This window comes from Octodon degus, unplaced genomic scaffold (genome assembly GCF_000260255.1).
Source record: "Octodon degus isolate 3935 unplaced genomic scaffold, OctDeg1.0 scaffold00030, whole genome shotgun sequence".
NCBI lineage: Eukaryota > Metazoa > Chordata > Mammalia > Rodentia > Octodontidae > Octodon > Octodon degus.
In genome coordinates this window covers 19465147-19479586 of record NW_004524606.1, presented here as the reverse complement: position 1 = coordinate 19479586, position 14440 = coordinate 19465147, and the positions used below count along the sequence as shown (strand labels likewise).

Here is a 14440-nt window from a genome sequence, read left to right as displayed (position 1 = left end):
TCTGTCACACCATTTATTTATTTATTTCCTTTTTTTTTATGGAGACAGGGTCTTGCAATGCAGTTCAGACTGGCCTTGAACTCAAGTAATCCTCCTGCCTCAACCTCTGAGTGCTAGGGTTAGGTGCGTCACCACGCCCAGTCAGATGCCTTTTCTTTTACTAAACACAAATGTCACATCACACAAATGTCACTTGACAACATCTTGAAATTTATGTAAAGATACATAGAAGTGTGTAGTATAAATTTTATTCTAATGACATATTGTTCAAAAGCTCAAAAGTTTTCATCAACTCTGATTTTATTACTAATTAAAGAGGGCTTCACTGAGCCACACTTCCATATGCAACTGAATAAACACAGACTGAGCCTATATAGACATTTGGAACAATGTTACCCCACTTTGTTTTCTTTCCTGGGGTAACAATTCCTTTTCTAAAGTCAATGGGCAGTAGAAAAATGTCAGGAACGCCTAACCTAAGCAAGCATATTCACAAGATATATATGACTCCATCTTCATTTGCCAAAACCACTCATGAGCAGTTGTTTTTTTTCAAAGATATTTCCCTGCCCTGGAAAGACTGTTGGCTTGTTTAAAGTTCAAACGGCCCTTGAAACTGACTTTAATTTTTTTTCATTAATTCCAAAATCCTGGACTGCTTCAGGATTAATATGGGAGATATGGGCCACTTTTCAGCTGTTACTTAGTAAGGATGCATGTTTGGGAATTCAGAAGCCTGCTAGGGATATTACTCTGCCAAATAGCATAGAATCTGTCAACAACATGTTCAATCCAGCAGTAGTAAAAGGGACAGGCTTAACTTCCTCATGTATGAAATTATGTTCTGGCACCACTAGAAGCCCTGACATATTGTCATCCAATGAGTGCAGACAGGAGCAGATCTCCTCTCAGCTCTAGCTGGGAAGGGCACTGATGCACTGGACGTGGATCTAAAGCAACCATGGTGAATGCGCGCCACAGAGGCACACGGAGCCCTTTCTATGGCGCGAGTCAGGCCCTCTGCAGTGGAGCATGGCATAACAGATGTGTAACAGCTGTTTTTTTCTAAACTAAAACCTCATCATTCAGATTTGACTGCAGTATTGGCACTCTGTGATAAATAAGTGGGTTTGGGTTGCAGTTCGGGCATTCAAGTCTCTAGGAGGCTCATCATCACTGATCTCAAGCAACCATGGTTGCTGCCATGGTCACACAGCTAAAGCTCTACTTAAGAGACACGCTGTCTTCCTGCCAACACAATGAAAACCTTTAACTGCACAGGAAAGTTTAAAGACTAGAGAGTGAAAATTAAAATCTTAAAAACAAAAGACTTTTGTACTAAGAGGCAAAGACAGGAAGTGAATGGATTCCAGGTTATAATAAGCAATGTTTTTTAATCTACCGTGCTGTATGCAGTGCCGATTTTCTTACTCTCAGCACAGTTACTATTTTCTGTGGGATAGATCTTCATTACAGAGAGGTGTCCTAGACATCACTGGATATTTTAGGGCAGCTCGAACCTCTGCTCCCCTAGACCACAGTAACACTCCCCAGACATAACTCTGCATAGAGTCTCCAGACACTCTAAAATGTCCTTGGGGAACAAAATTACGCTTATTTAGAAGCAATGATGGAGAAACACATTTTTTTTTCTTCAAATCTCAAAAGTAATCTGAAACCTTCCTAAAGAACTTGCGTTATTTATTTCATGGGGAGAATATATATTATATGTGTATTGACATATATACATATTATACAGAGACAAAAGATCATAAAACATGAAACAATAAAAGTTATCTTAAACTTACTATCAAAGGTAGTTATGAAAGGAGACAGGAAGGAAAGATTCACTATGTTTTTTAAAAAATATGCCATAAAAATACTCAAATCTCAGATGCCCAGAAATAAAAATCTCATTCAAAGGTGACCATAGAACAGAAATTCTTGGTATCTTTTCTTCTTACTTTAAAAAAATTGGTATTTAAACATTGTTTCTCCAGTATCTTAAGGATTGTATAATTTGTATTTTTCCCAGCTTTGCAAACAATCTGTGTTTCCCTTCCAAGAACAAATGTAACACTAAACTTGTCTCTATCCAGTAAATAAATACATGTGTGGTGCAATTACTGAGCAAAGCACATGAATGAGCTCCAGGAGGAAACTAACCATCCGATCCCATCCATTCTTCCTCCCTACCTGGTTCTTCCGATAATCTTGCTGCGAGTGCCTCAGAACCCGGTAACAGAGCCGGCAGATGTGTCTGAAAGGAGCGTGCCGCTGGTCTCCCAGCTCCTCCAAACGAAGCATTGGGCCATCACCACAGTCTGTGAATGGGGCCTGTAGCAACTTGAAGATCTGTTTGAGAAAACAGTGAAGACTGCCATCATTTGGTGTTTTTAAAGGAATGTAACCTTAGAGGTAAGTGGGTTACACAGGAAAGTCTCTCCATCCAAGCACATCAGTAGCCTGAAACTTGCTTTCAATCCATCCACTGAAGTTGGGTACTCACTGACTTAGTCCACCTAGACCTAACTCATCCCTGGAGACTTGATGGGGCAGTGCTTAAAGCAAAGGAGTAAAGAACACAGATTGGAATCAGCAGATTCTAGATTGCATTCATATACCTTTGTTCTTTCAGGGATGGAAAACCAAGCAGAGCAACATTAGTTCTAAGTACTTTAAAAAGAGCTGGGAGGCTTGATGAAGCAAGGTTTCAGAACCAGAAAGTAGAACTGTCAACTTGAGCCATCTGCACAGGTACATGCTGACTTTGTGAACTGGGCAGACCTACAACTTCCAGAATAAAGTTTTCTGGCCTTTGTAAGAGTTCATGAAACCATTCTCCTTGCTTCCTAAGATTGTATCCAGACTCTTTTACAAGACACTGATGTTTGCTGCACCAACAATTTTTGACAAATAACATGTTATCCATGATCTCTCTCTCTCTCTCTCTCTCTCTCTCTCTCTCTCTCTCTCTCTCTCGGCTAGCTCAGGCTGCCTTAAGGGTGGGTCTGGTAAGGCATGTGGAGCTGGGGATTGAACCACGGTCCCCTGCGCCTGACTGGGTTTGCCCAAGCAGGTACTTAAACAACTGAGCTAACCCACAAGCCCCCACCAATGATCTTCCTTTGCAGTGTAATGCTATAGAAACATCCACCACCTTGTAGTATCTCAGAGCTCACTTTCTAGGCTGCTTGATTTTGGTGTGTCCCAGACTGCCAAGCCTAGTAAGATTAAAATAAATGGAATTCTGACACTCACTAGGTCAACTTGATCTTGGTTAACACTTTCTAACTACACAAATCATGGCCAAAGTAAACAATTTTCTCAGTAGTGAAATGCAAAGAACAACACGTTTCTCACAAGGGTATTGTAAAAATAAATGCACATAAGTGCCATAAATACCGTGCCCTACATAAGTGATTAGTGAGTCCTCCTGCTTCTGAATAACATTATTTTGAATTGCAATTACAGAAATGAAAATGGGCATTAAAGCAGAGGTCTAAGTGGGACTCAACCCATGAAACAGCTGGATATGATCTATTTCTAGACTTAAAATCCTTGTTGAAACATGCAGTCTGTCTATCACACTCTAATAGGGGAAAAAAATTCCCAGATACCAAATTCCCATAGAGATCTATGGGAGATGTAATTAGTATGTTTCTTTGGGTGAGAATGATGTGTCAGTGTAGGTTCATGAATTTTAACAAACATTTCACTGGTGCAGGATGTTGACAGCGAGGGAACAGAGGTTACAGGAGAACTCTGTGCTTGCCACTTAATTTTGCTGTGAATTTATAACTGGTTTAAAAATCTATTGTCAAATCTTCCAATGGGAATCATCCATGTTCCTCTCTAAGGCATGAGATCCTACAAATCTGTTACAAAGTCCATCACCACACACATCACATCTCACTAACCTGCTTGAGAATGTTTTGTTCTCTCATTAGCTTCTGCCGTTCTCTGTTGGGCTTAGAAAACACAACTTCAAGCACATCTTGGCCAGAGTTAGTTCCACCAGTGACAAAGTAAACCAAGTCTTCCAGCAGCTTGGTTACCGACCTTAGAAGGGAAAAGGCTGTTAGAAACAGAGTGCCTAATATTCAACAGGCTGGAAGTTTTGCCTCAGAAACCTGCAAGTCCTGTGAACCAGTTAAATAGAAGATGACCCATTCTTCCCAATAGCTATAAAATCCACAGCTAAGGCCAATTACCAGAAAGAGGGAAACACAGGTGACAGCCATTAAATTGTACTACGGGGAATTTTACACCCCTGATATTTAGTAAAATGACTGCAGGACCAAGTTAGCATGACAACATTACAGACTCTCCCCGGCAAGCACAAGGGCCTGAGTTCAATCCCAGGTTCCGCAAAACAAACAAAAAACAAAACAAAACAAAATTACAGACTCTCAAAAATGCAAACACAAATGTATCTATTTCTACCCAGGCATGGTGGTGCATGCCTATAATCCCAACATTCTGGAAGGCTGAGGCAGGAGGATCACAAATTCAAGCAATTTATTGGGCAATTCGGTGGCTCATCAAGATCCTGTCTCATAATAAAAATATTCAAGAAGAACTGAAGATGTAGCTTAGTGAGAAGACTCTGGGTTCATCCCCACCCCTGCATACACACATACAATCTGTTTCTGGAAAACAAAAGCTGAAGCCTCCTACAGATGTTCAGACTACTACCCTCTCAACTGTTCAGAGTCACCATTCTCTCACTACCCAAATGCACGATGGACAAGGCCCTCTAGGCCTGCGGATACAGAAGCCTCACCTTCTCTCATTCTGAGTGATGGTACCCTTCTCCAGCTTCCCAGCAATGGAGCCTAGCACCTTGCTGGCATCATTGGCAAAGTCCAGGTCCCGAACTTCAGCAGGAGAAACGGGAACTATGGCAAAGGCTTCCTTATCCTCCTTCACAGGAGAGGTGCCGATCTGAAATTCAAGTGGTTTTTGAAGGATAAAGATTGGATTGGGAGAGTAAGACATCAATTTAATATTCCATCTATAGGCTAGTGGGAAATCAAAAAGACTTAAGAGGAAAAACTTAAGGAAAAATCTGTGGAAGTATGTACTCCAAAATTGTTAACAACTGTTACCTCTGGAAATTGTTATTACAGGGACTGGTGAGTTACAAAAGGAGACAGCTAGTATCATTTTATAGCTTAATTTATCTGATGGCACATATAAGATTCTTATAATCAAAGAATGTTTATTAATAGAGAAAAAGTAAACAATGGTAATTATTGATTATAAGCAGAGAGCATTAAAAAGATAGGCACTTTCTCATTTCAACTTTTCTATATGCTTAAAAACAAAAAGTAGAAGAAAAATCCAATAATCTGACCTATCAACACACACACACACACAAACACACACACACACACACACACACACACACACACACACAAGGTAAGCATATCCTTCCTTTCTTAGAATAAAAATTTCAGGGTTGGGGATATAGCTCAGCGGCACAAGCTCCTGTCTGAGTTTGAATTCAGGTACAAAAAAAGAAAAGATCTCACCTGTGCACTTATGATTCTTGGAGATGGAGAGGAGGAGGAGGGGAGAGAGGTAAAAAGAGCTGGGGGCTTGCTAGAAACATATGCTTAAATACATTAAGAAATAACAAAGATTAAGGAAAAAATCAAATAGATATTTGATGTGCCTCAAGGTACAAGCAAATATTCCCCTAGCCAAAGTCACCCTTCAGCTACAAAACCAAGTGCTCAAGCACTAGGGTAGAAGCCATGGAATAAAAGATTGTGGGTATTTCAAAAGCCTGTGCTTGCTTCACCATGTCCTTTGAAGAAAATTCTTTTACCACATTCAAGAAAACTTGCCAAAACCAGAGAAAGAGAAGGGGAGGAAGGGAAGGAAGAAGGGAGGAAGGGAATGAGGGACCAGGGAGGGACAGCCTCCACCTTCTATTTTCCCCAAACAACCTCAAAGGAGGATTCACTAGGATTTCATTAGGCAGCACGAGACTGAGGGGAGGCAGCCTCGCCTAGGGACGTACTTTAAGCATCACTGGTTTTTCTTCTTCCTTGTCAATGGGGATATTTGTGCTGTGAACCCACGTATTAGTGCACAGGTGTCTTAGTCGGACATAGGAGTTCCTGAAGAGAAAAAGAAGAGTTTTAGGAGGAGAAACACTCAGCTTTCCTTGGCAGTTGGTCTAGAAAATAGTCCATCAAAATAGAAACAGCAGAACGGTTCTCTACTACACACACACTGGACAATGTATAATTAAGAGTAAATGCTTCCAAGTCACATTCTGGTTTATTTACAATAGAAAATAATTCATAATGACTTTCAGTTTATTATGATATACTGTTATTTCTAAATACCAAATCATATTCTGAATAAATACTGTAGCACAAGCTGAGCATGACAAGAAGTGCTTACTGAGGCAATAATACAGAACTAAAATTTTCATGATTCAATAAAGCAAAAAATGAAATCTAAATTCCTGTCAGTAATCTTATGGTAGAGAATTTTTTAAAAATATATAATGAAGTGTAAGATCACTAATTTATTTTTTTGTTTCAAAACAGGGTTTCACTATGTTAAGGCTGGCCTTAAACTTACTATGTAGCCCAGTCTAGCCTCAAATTCATGGCAATCCTCCTGTTTCAGCCTCCTGAGTGCTGAGATAATAGCAGGTACCACCATGTCCACCAAGATAATTAAATTTTAAAGTAAAAGAAGGATAAACTTGGGCCTGGGAGATGGCTCAGTGGAATAAGCACTTCCCTAGCAAGTGCAAGATGCTGAGTTGAATCCCCCCCCCAAAAAAAAAGGGATAAACTTTATTACATAGTTAAGATTTTAAATCTGTACAGCAACTATGGTATCTGTATATATAAATGTGTATCATAAAGTTTATAGAACAATAGCAGCCTGGGAAAACAAAAGTAGCACAAAGCATAAGAAGGTTAATCATCCATACATATGAACACCGACAAACCAATAAGAAAAGCATGAATAATACAAATGAAAATGGGTAAAGAACAAAGCTAGTAACCTAATAAGGAACTATAAATGGCCAATATGCATTTAAGTCATACATTCAATCTTCTTAGCATACAATTTATACAATTTAAAACAAAATGCCATTTTATTCCATCCAATATCATAAGACTAACAAAACCCAGTATCAACAAGAGGTTAAGGAAATAAGTTATGCTGTGCTCTGATTTTGTTATTTATTTTTATTTTTTTAATGTATTTGGTACAGGGTCTCACTATATAGCTTGGACTCATAGCTTTATCCTGTTTTCACTATATAGCTTTATCCTGTTTTCAGCCTCCGCAGCACTGGGTTACAGGCATGCACCACTACAACCGTACTCCGTTGCTGTCTCAGTGCACCTGGGGGTTGGGGCCAGCACAGCATGAGGTGCCGGGGATTGAACCCCACACCCTGAGTTTGCCTAAGCAGCCCCTTAGTCCACTGAGCTATCTCATTGGCTCTTTGTTTTATTTTACTTTGGTTGCTGGCCTGGTGAGTGCTATGCAAGCTCCAGCATGGGGCCACATGCCAGGCCCTATGGACTGCCCATGATTTGGAAGAGAAGGTAACCAAGAGAGGAGGCTGGCACTTCAAGTCACATAACATGTATCTATTCTTTCACCCAGCAACCTCAGTTTTAGAGTTTTTCACTAGGAGATGATACTATCGGAGCAAAATGTAGCATAAAGATGCTCAATAAAGCAATGTTTACACTAGTAAAGACTATACTACAGGCTGGGGATATAGCTTGGTGGAACAAGCACTTGCCTGGCAAGCCCAAGGTCCCAAGTTTGATTCCCAGTGCCACAAAAAAAAAAAAAAAAAAAAAAGATTATAAACAGTAAAGGACTAGTTAACTATAGCACATACAACAGAATACTATATCATTACTTAAAATGCTGACAATCGATATTTGTTTACAAATAATGAACAGAATATATTGTCCAGAGACCTATGTGAAACTGCCAAATCAAACCCTTGAAAGTAGTTGACAATGAGTGGTTAAACTGGTTTAACTTTTATTTACTGGTTTATTCTCTACAAGGTTTAGGCATTTTTGTTTTTGTTGTTTCTACAGTGAACATGTCTCATATTTACAATGTCTTTCAGTTTTTTCCTAACAAAGTAGAAGAAATAATGACATAATCCTTGCATTTAAAGAAGTTTCTGTCCCATTAGTGAGATGAGACGAATACATAGCAAGTAATCAGTCATAACAGCAGACAGACATTAAGAAGCATGAAGTTGGGAGACACTCATGGAGGATTCAGAGTGAGGCAAGTTTTTACTAGAACTGGGACTTTCAACTTTGGTGGGGCAAGAGCAGAGAGAGAGGGAAATGGAAACTACCCACATTGGCATACTAAGTTCATCATGAAGGGCCAGAGATGCAGATACCTTCTGTTTATCTTCTGTTCTCTTCCTTGTTAACTGCTTTGAGCATTATAGTTAAGGTCCAAAGACAGCAACCCTCATGATACATAATTGACTAGCATAAATATAAATTAAACAACATGAACAAGCTATATAACAGAGATATTTGCATTCTGATTGATGACTGGGATTCACTTTACTTTTTTTCAAAGCATAATCAAAGCCCAGAGCTTAGCTTTTGGTTGGGTAAACTCAGACCCTTGCACTTGCCAGGGAAGCACTTATTCTACTGAGCCATCTCCCTGGCCCTGGAAGATTAATTCTATAATGTTCTATATCCTATTTCATTTAAAACACAAATGGCATTCTATAAATTCCTTTGAAGTCCCATTTCCAATCCACAACTCAAATGCTACTATATTAACCCAAGCAAAGCTTGGTGGGTGTGGTGGCCTACACCCATAATCCCAGCACTCAGGAGGCTGAGGCAAGAGAATCACCATGAGTTTAAGGCTAACCTGAGCTACATAGTGAGTCCCAGTCTCCAAAGGCAGAGAAGAAAAAAAGACATGTGCAAGAGAGTCACTGAGCTGCATGTTCTCCCAGTGTTCATTCAGTGCATCTATTTTATGCATATTGCAATTTTATTAGCTTCTTTAAGATATTCAGGATTGGCCATTATCCACCTTATTTTGATGCAAAGGAATCGTTTTTACTTTTTTGTATTTAGGACATGGTGTACAGGGTGTACAGGGTCTCACTACTAGATTGGACTCCTAGTGATCCTCCTGTTTACAGCCTCCCAAGTGCTATGATTACAGCCATGCCACCATGCCCAGTGTCAAGCACTGTCTCAGCACCCTGGGGGCAGAGCCGGCATGACAGGTCCGGGGATCAAACTCCTGATCCCTGCGTTGGCCTAAGCAGGTGCTTCAATCTGCTGAGCTATTTGGCTGGCCTGCAAAGGAATATTTTAAATAGCAACTATCATAAAAAATGCCTTTACTCATAATATTTCACAGATGTTTATATATCTAAATGCATACTTTCTGATTTTATTTATTTATTTATTTGGTGGAACTGGGGATTGAACTCAGCCCCTTGCGCTTGCCAGGCAAGCGCTTATTCTACTGAGCCATATCCTCAACCCCAACTTTCTGATTTTAAGCAAGCAAAATTAAGTACAACTGTAAGATGCACAGGAATTAATCTATTACTCTTCAAGTCTTTTGTCATTTCACATGATCAATGTATAAATAGCCCTGTTTGCTTCTGGCTCTGAGTTTGGTGGCCAAGAGCAAGAATGAATAAAAATACACCGAAGACCCTAAGCAAACACACTGATAGACTATACCAGCTACTTTTCTCACCAGCTGAACATACGGCCTCCCTCGCTTCTTTCTGAATTTAGAATTAGTCTAACTCAGGACACCTGGTCACAAGAAAAGTTTGCCAGCAAGGAAACAGTGATGAATGAAGAGAACAGAAAGCAAGGGCCCACAACCAGCCAAGGCCACCTAGCCTATGGACTCCCTTCCCACCTTAGCAGAGGTGGCCAGCAGAGCCACTCAGCTCCTCACTCCTTCCTTCCTGAAGGAAAAGCTTCACGAAGGAGGCTCTGATGGAATGGTGCTAGTATTCTAAATCACAAGTTTCTGTTCTTTTCTACCCTACCAAATTTAAACACTTAACTTATGAAAGTGTTATTCTCCTTTCATGAGATACCAAGAAAAAAATAATTAAGTAACTTTCATAACTGAGGACAAACAAATGGAAAGTCACTTAAATGGAAATTCAGTTAGGTTTCACACAGACCTGCACCTAGCTAGGTAATAAAAAGGGCAGTCAAGGGAAAAGAAATATGTAAAAAGGAATACACTTTAAACCACTTTGAAAGATCTCAAAATGAATCAAAGGCTTCAGTGTAAAGAGTGAAAACTATAAAAGTCTTAGAAGAAAACATTACCACAAATATTTGTGAGCTTGGACTGAGCTACTTCAGTGAGAAACCTAAAGCAGATGAATGGATAAAGCAGATGAATGGATATATATATATATTTCCATCCAATCAGCTATCACTAGGATACAACCAAAAACACACAAGTGGTGGAGAGAAACAGAAAAATTGGAACCCTTATATGCTGCTGGTGGGAGTCTAAAGTGGGGCATCTACTTTGAGAATCAAGCTGACAGTTCCTCAAAGGGTTAAACACACAATTACCCTGTGATTCAACAACTCCACTCCTAGGTAGGCAGCAAAAAGAAAATATGTGCACACACAAAAACATGGACTCAGCTATTCATAGCAGCATTATTCATAATAGGCTCACATAGCCATCAACTAATAAATGGATAAATTATCCATACAGTGAAAGATTATCCCTACAATGGAATAGTATGTAAGAAGGAAGTAATAATGTGTGTGACAAGATGGGAGAATTTTGAAAACAATATTAAATCAAAGAAACCAGTCACAAAAGGTCCCATAATATGGGATTCCACTTGTCTGGAATGTCCAGAACAGGCCAATACGTAAAGACAGAAAGTACGTTAGTCTGAGGCTGGTGGCAGGGTATGGGACAATGACAATGGGCACTACTGAATATGGTACTTCTCTTCATACTGATTAAAATTTTCTAAAATTGTGGTGGTGAGAGCTTGCCCAACTTTGCTAATCTATTAAAAACCACTGACCTACATGCTTTACATATAATGAATTACAGTGAATATGAATATATCTCAGTAAGATTTTATTTCCTACAGGCACCAAAACAGAGGCCTCCAGACCTAGCGAAGACAAAGCTGTGTACACATGGGATTTTGTGGGAGAATGTCTGCCTTTCCTCAGCTCCTCAAGCAGTTAGCTACCTAGCAGAATGCAGCGATCCCTGCTCCTCTGACTGCAAGGCCTTCTTGCCTCTTCCATATGGGCACCACCCTTCCCTCATCACTGAGAGGGACAGAAACAATACCGAACACAAGGCAAGGTTCTCCTTGAATTCCAAGAGCACCCAAGTGGCAATTATTAGTTTCACAGCCCCACTCAAGCAGAGCAGGACAGTGGTAATGCACATACAAATAATGAAACACAAAGGCATGCCCAATGAGGAGGGCCTCACATGCAATCTCCTAATGTCAGTGAAACTTCTGCCTGCCAACGCTATAGGTGGAAGAATTAGGATTGCCCAAACCACCCTATCTATCTTAGACACTATGGTTTGGGGTTCTACCACAAGGATATCTGACCTGTGATAAGTTGCTTAAATTCTCTGAGCCTTGGTATATTTACCTATAAAGGGTGGATAACTATCTCACAGGATTTCCTGTAATGATAAAATTATGTAATACAAGTTAAATATTTAGCATTGTGTCTGGTATATAGTATTTAATAAGTATTAGCCATTAATAATATTGACTTTGTTAAGAATAGGCTTTTGTCCTAATTAGTTCTTGAAAAAAATACATTCTTATGCAACAAAGCCAAGAGTTAAGCTAAATAAATGGCCAAAGAATATGGATCTTAATTTCTCAATACTTTAAATAAAACTTACTGTGCACACAGTGAATTTTAGTTATTGCACTTTCCAAATTTCTTTTCAATTGTTTGTTTAATTGACCAAGGAACAAACCAGGTATTTCTGGGTTTGTAAAAGAGAGGGAGGGAGGGAGAGAGGGAAGGAGGCAGAGAGAGGGAGAGAAGGAGAGAGGGGGAGAGAGAAAGGGAGACAGAGGGGGGAGAGAAGGGGAGGGAGGGAGGGAGAGAGAGCACGAGCGAGAGCGAGAGCGCGAGCGCACATCACAGAGAAACATTGAGTGGCTCTGTGTACCTAAATGCAGGATAGCACTTTTTATCAAACCATCAAGTACTTATCACTGATTAGCCATACAAATATCAGGTTCCACACTGAGCAGTCAGCCCAGACACTGTATTATATCCTTTACAAAAGCTTACAGAAAAGGCAATAATGATTTGAATTCCAAGAAACAGGACCAGACCCCAAAGACCTATCCTGATTCTCTTGGGATAAACAATTTTAAAACCATACCTTGGGACAAGGCTGTCACCTCCACGGAGAGTGGTGGGGTCTAGCTCAAAAATGGAGGAGATGTCATTGCCCTCGGGCACAGAGACCAGGGAGTATACCATCTTCTCTTGGGCATTTCCACGCAATCGACTTCGAGATGCATCCTGGTCAGGGTCCACCTGAGGGCGAAAGTCATCGGGTCAGGAATTCTATATGCAAGTCCGTCACTCACCATAGTCATTGCACAATCCTCAGGAACGAAGGAAGAACAATAGTGAACGTCAGCAGTTGGCAGACAAAGACCCGATTGCAGAGCAGTATGAAAAGATGATCATCAGCCTCTGAGCCAAAAAATTTACTCTCTACATCCTTATGTTGCAATAAAAATGTTTCATCGATGTGAGCAATAAGAGAAATCCATGGAAAGAAGGCTAACAGTGATAAAGACCTTCACACTGCTACATCCACCTGCAGTAGCTGGGGGAGATGGATACAGATTGAGGAAACATCCTGTGGAACTGGTTATGTATAGTTGTGTTAGCCTACAGTGATAGTTGTCTATCAACAGTAAGATATAACTATTTCCCAGGAAAACAAATAAAATATAATAAACCTGTATCCAAATGTTCATAAGCAGCAATCCAGCATGACCAATGTATGATACACACATAATCAAGAAATCAGCCTAGCTCTGAAAAAAGACATGTATAATTAATAAAGAGGGCTGCTAACAACAACACAGAGGGAAAGACTTCTCTTGCTACAGGAAGATTTGAATGAGATAGAAGAAAATCTTTTACAGAGAAGGCTGACAAAGAGTAACAAAAGCTTCCCCTGGAAAGTATAAAGAGTCTCAGCTCCAAAGCCCATATGCCTAAGATTTGAGGAGCAGCATTTGCCTGGGGACCTCTTCTCATAGGTTTTACAAGCTCTCTCGCTCAGCATGGTGACTATACTTGGGATTGTTTCTAAGGTTTAACAACCCTACAAGATGACAACACCCAGGCCAGGGAGATAGCTCAGTGGCATCAGCAACTGTCTAGCAAGCGCAAGGTCCTGAGTTCAATCCCTAGTCACCTACCCCACCCCAAAAAAGATGACAATACAAACCAGCATCTACCAGGAGGACCCCACTTGCCTTGCCCCTGCCTTGCTTTTCTCATGCTGAAGCACTGTCTCCTTCCCAAACAGGAGGCAGACTACCCCAGGAAGACAAAAGAATCAAGAAAAAGGAGTCCAATAAAGGCAAAAGAGCAAACAAGAGAGAATTTAACTTCATGGGACCTGAGGTACAGAAGCACAAGTTGCATCGTTTATCAGTAGCTTCCATCTCTATTTAAAGAATAGTTCTTTCATCTGGACATGGTAGTGCATACCTATCATCCCAGCTACTTGGGAAGATGAGGCAGGAGCATCACTTGAGCCCAGGGTTCAAGATCAGACTGAGCACCACAGTGAAACTGTCTCAATGTTTTTTAACTGCAAAGGTTCTTTTGATATCTAAAGTCTCTGTTCTTTGCCCCCATACTTTTTCCTCTAATTAATGGTACTACCTAATAAGCCCTCAACCCTTTATTCACTCTGCGCTTTAAGGAACTTAGATAGACAGAAGACCCCTGCACCCTCAGCTAAGGAGAAAAACACTCACAGGGTGTTCTTCACAACACTTCCAAAATAAAGTCTGACCAGATCATGGTTCGAGACACCTGGCTCAGCTCCAGGCTGGTAGTGACATTGCAGAGAGCCTGGCAGGTCTAGAGGAAACAGCAACTACTTGAAGCCATCATAGCTGGAAAGCTGAGAAAACACACGCTCACATTTCAGTGTGTGGTTGTCGTTTGCCACCTAGTGGGAAGGAAGGCACAGTGCAAAAGGCCAGCAGAGGAGAGCAAGCCTTGGATGCCATTTTTCTTTCTGGGATCAAGCAAGGGGACTGAGGGTGCCACTGAATTCACAATAAGCACAGCAAAGTGGAGGTGGAGGTGGAGGAGAAGGAAGAGGAGGAGGAAGAGGA

At 40.5% G+C, this 14440-nt stretch overlaps 1 protein-coding gene across 1 annotated transcript in view; it reads right to left on the bottom strand.

Annotated features, from left to right (window-relative positions):
- The window catches only part of Itpr1 (inositol 1,4,5-trisphosphate receptor type 1), a 381954-nt gene that overhangs the window by 186872 nt on the left and 180642 nt on the right, over positions 1–14440 (bottom strand). Inside the window, exons 13-17 of the mRNA XM_023713283.1 lie at positions 12448–12605; positions 6032–6131; positions 4787–4947; positions 3921–4062; positions 2197–2355 (exon numbers count right to left, since the gene is read on the bottom strand). Of these exons, the coding sequence (XP_023569051.1) occupies positions 2197–2355; positions 3921–4062; positions 4787–4947; positions 6032–6131; positions 12448–12605 (720 nt within the window). The remainder of the gene's footprint in view (positions 1–2196; positions 2356–3920; positions 4063–4786; positions 4948–6031; positions 6132–12447; positions 12606–14440) is intronic.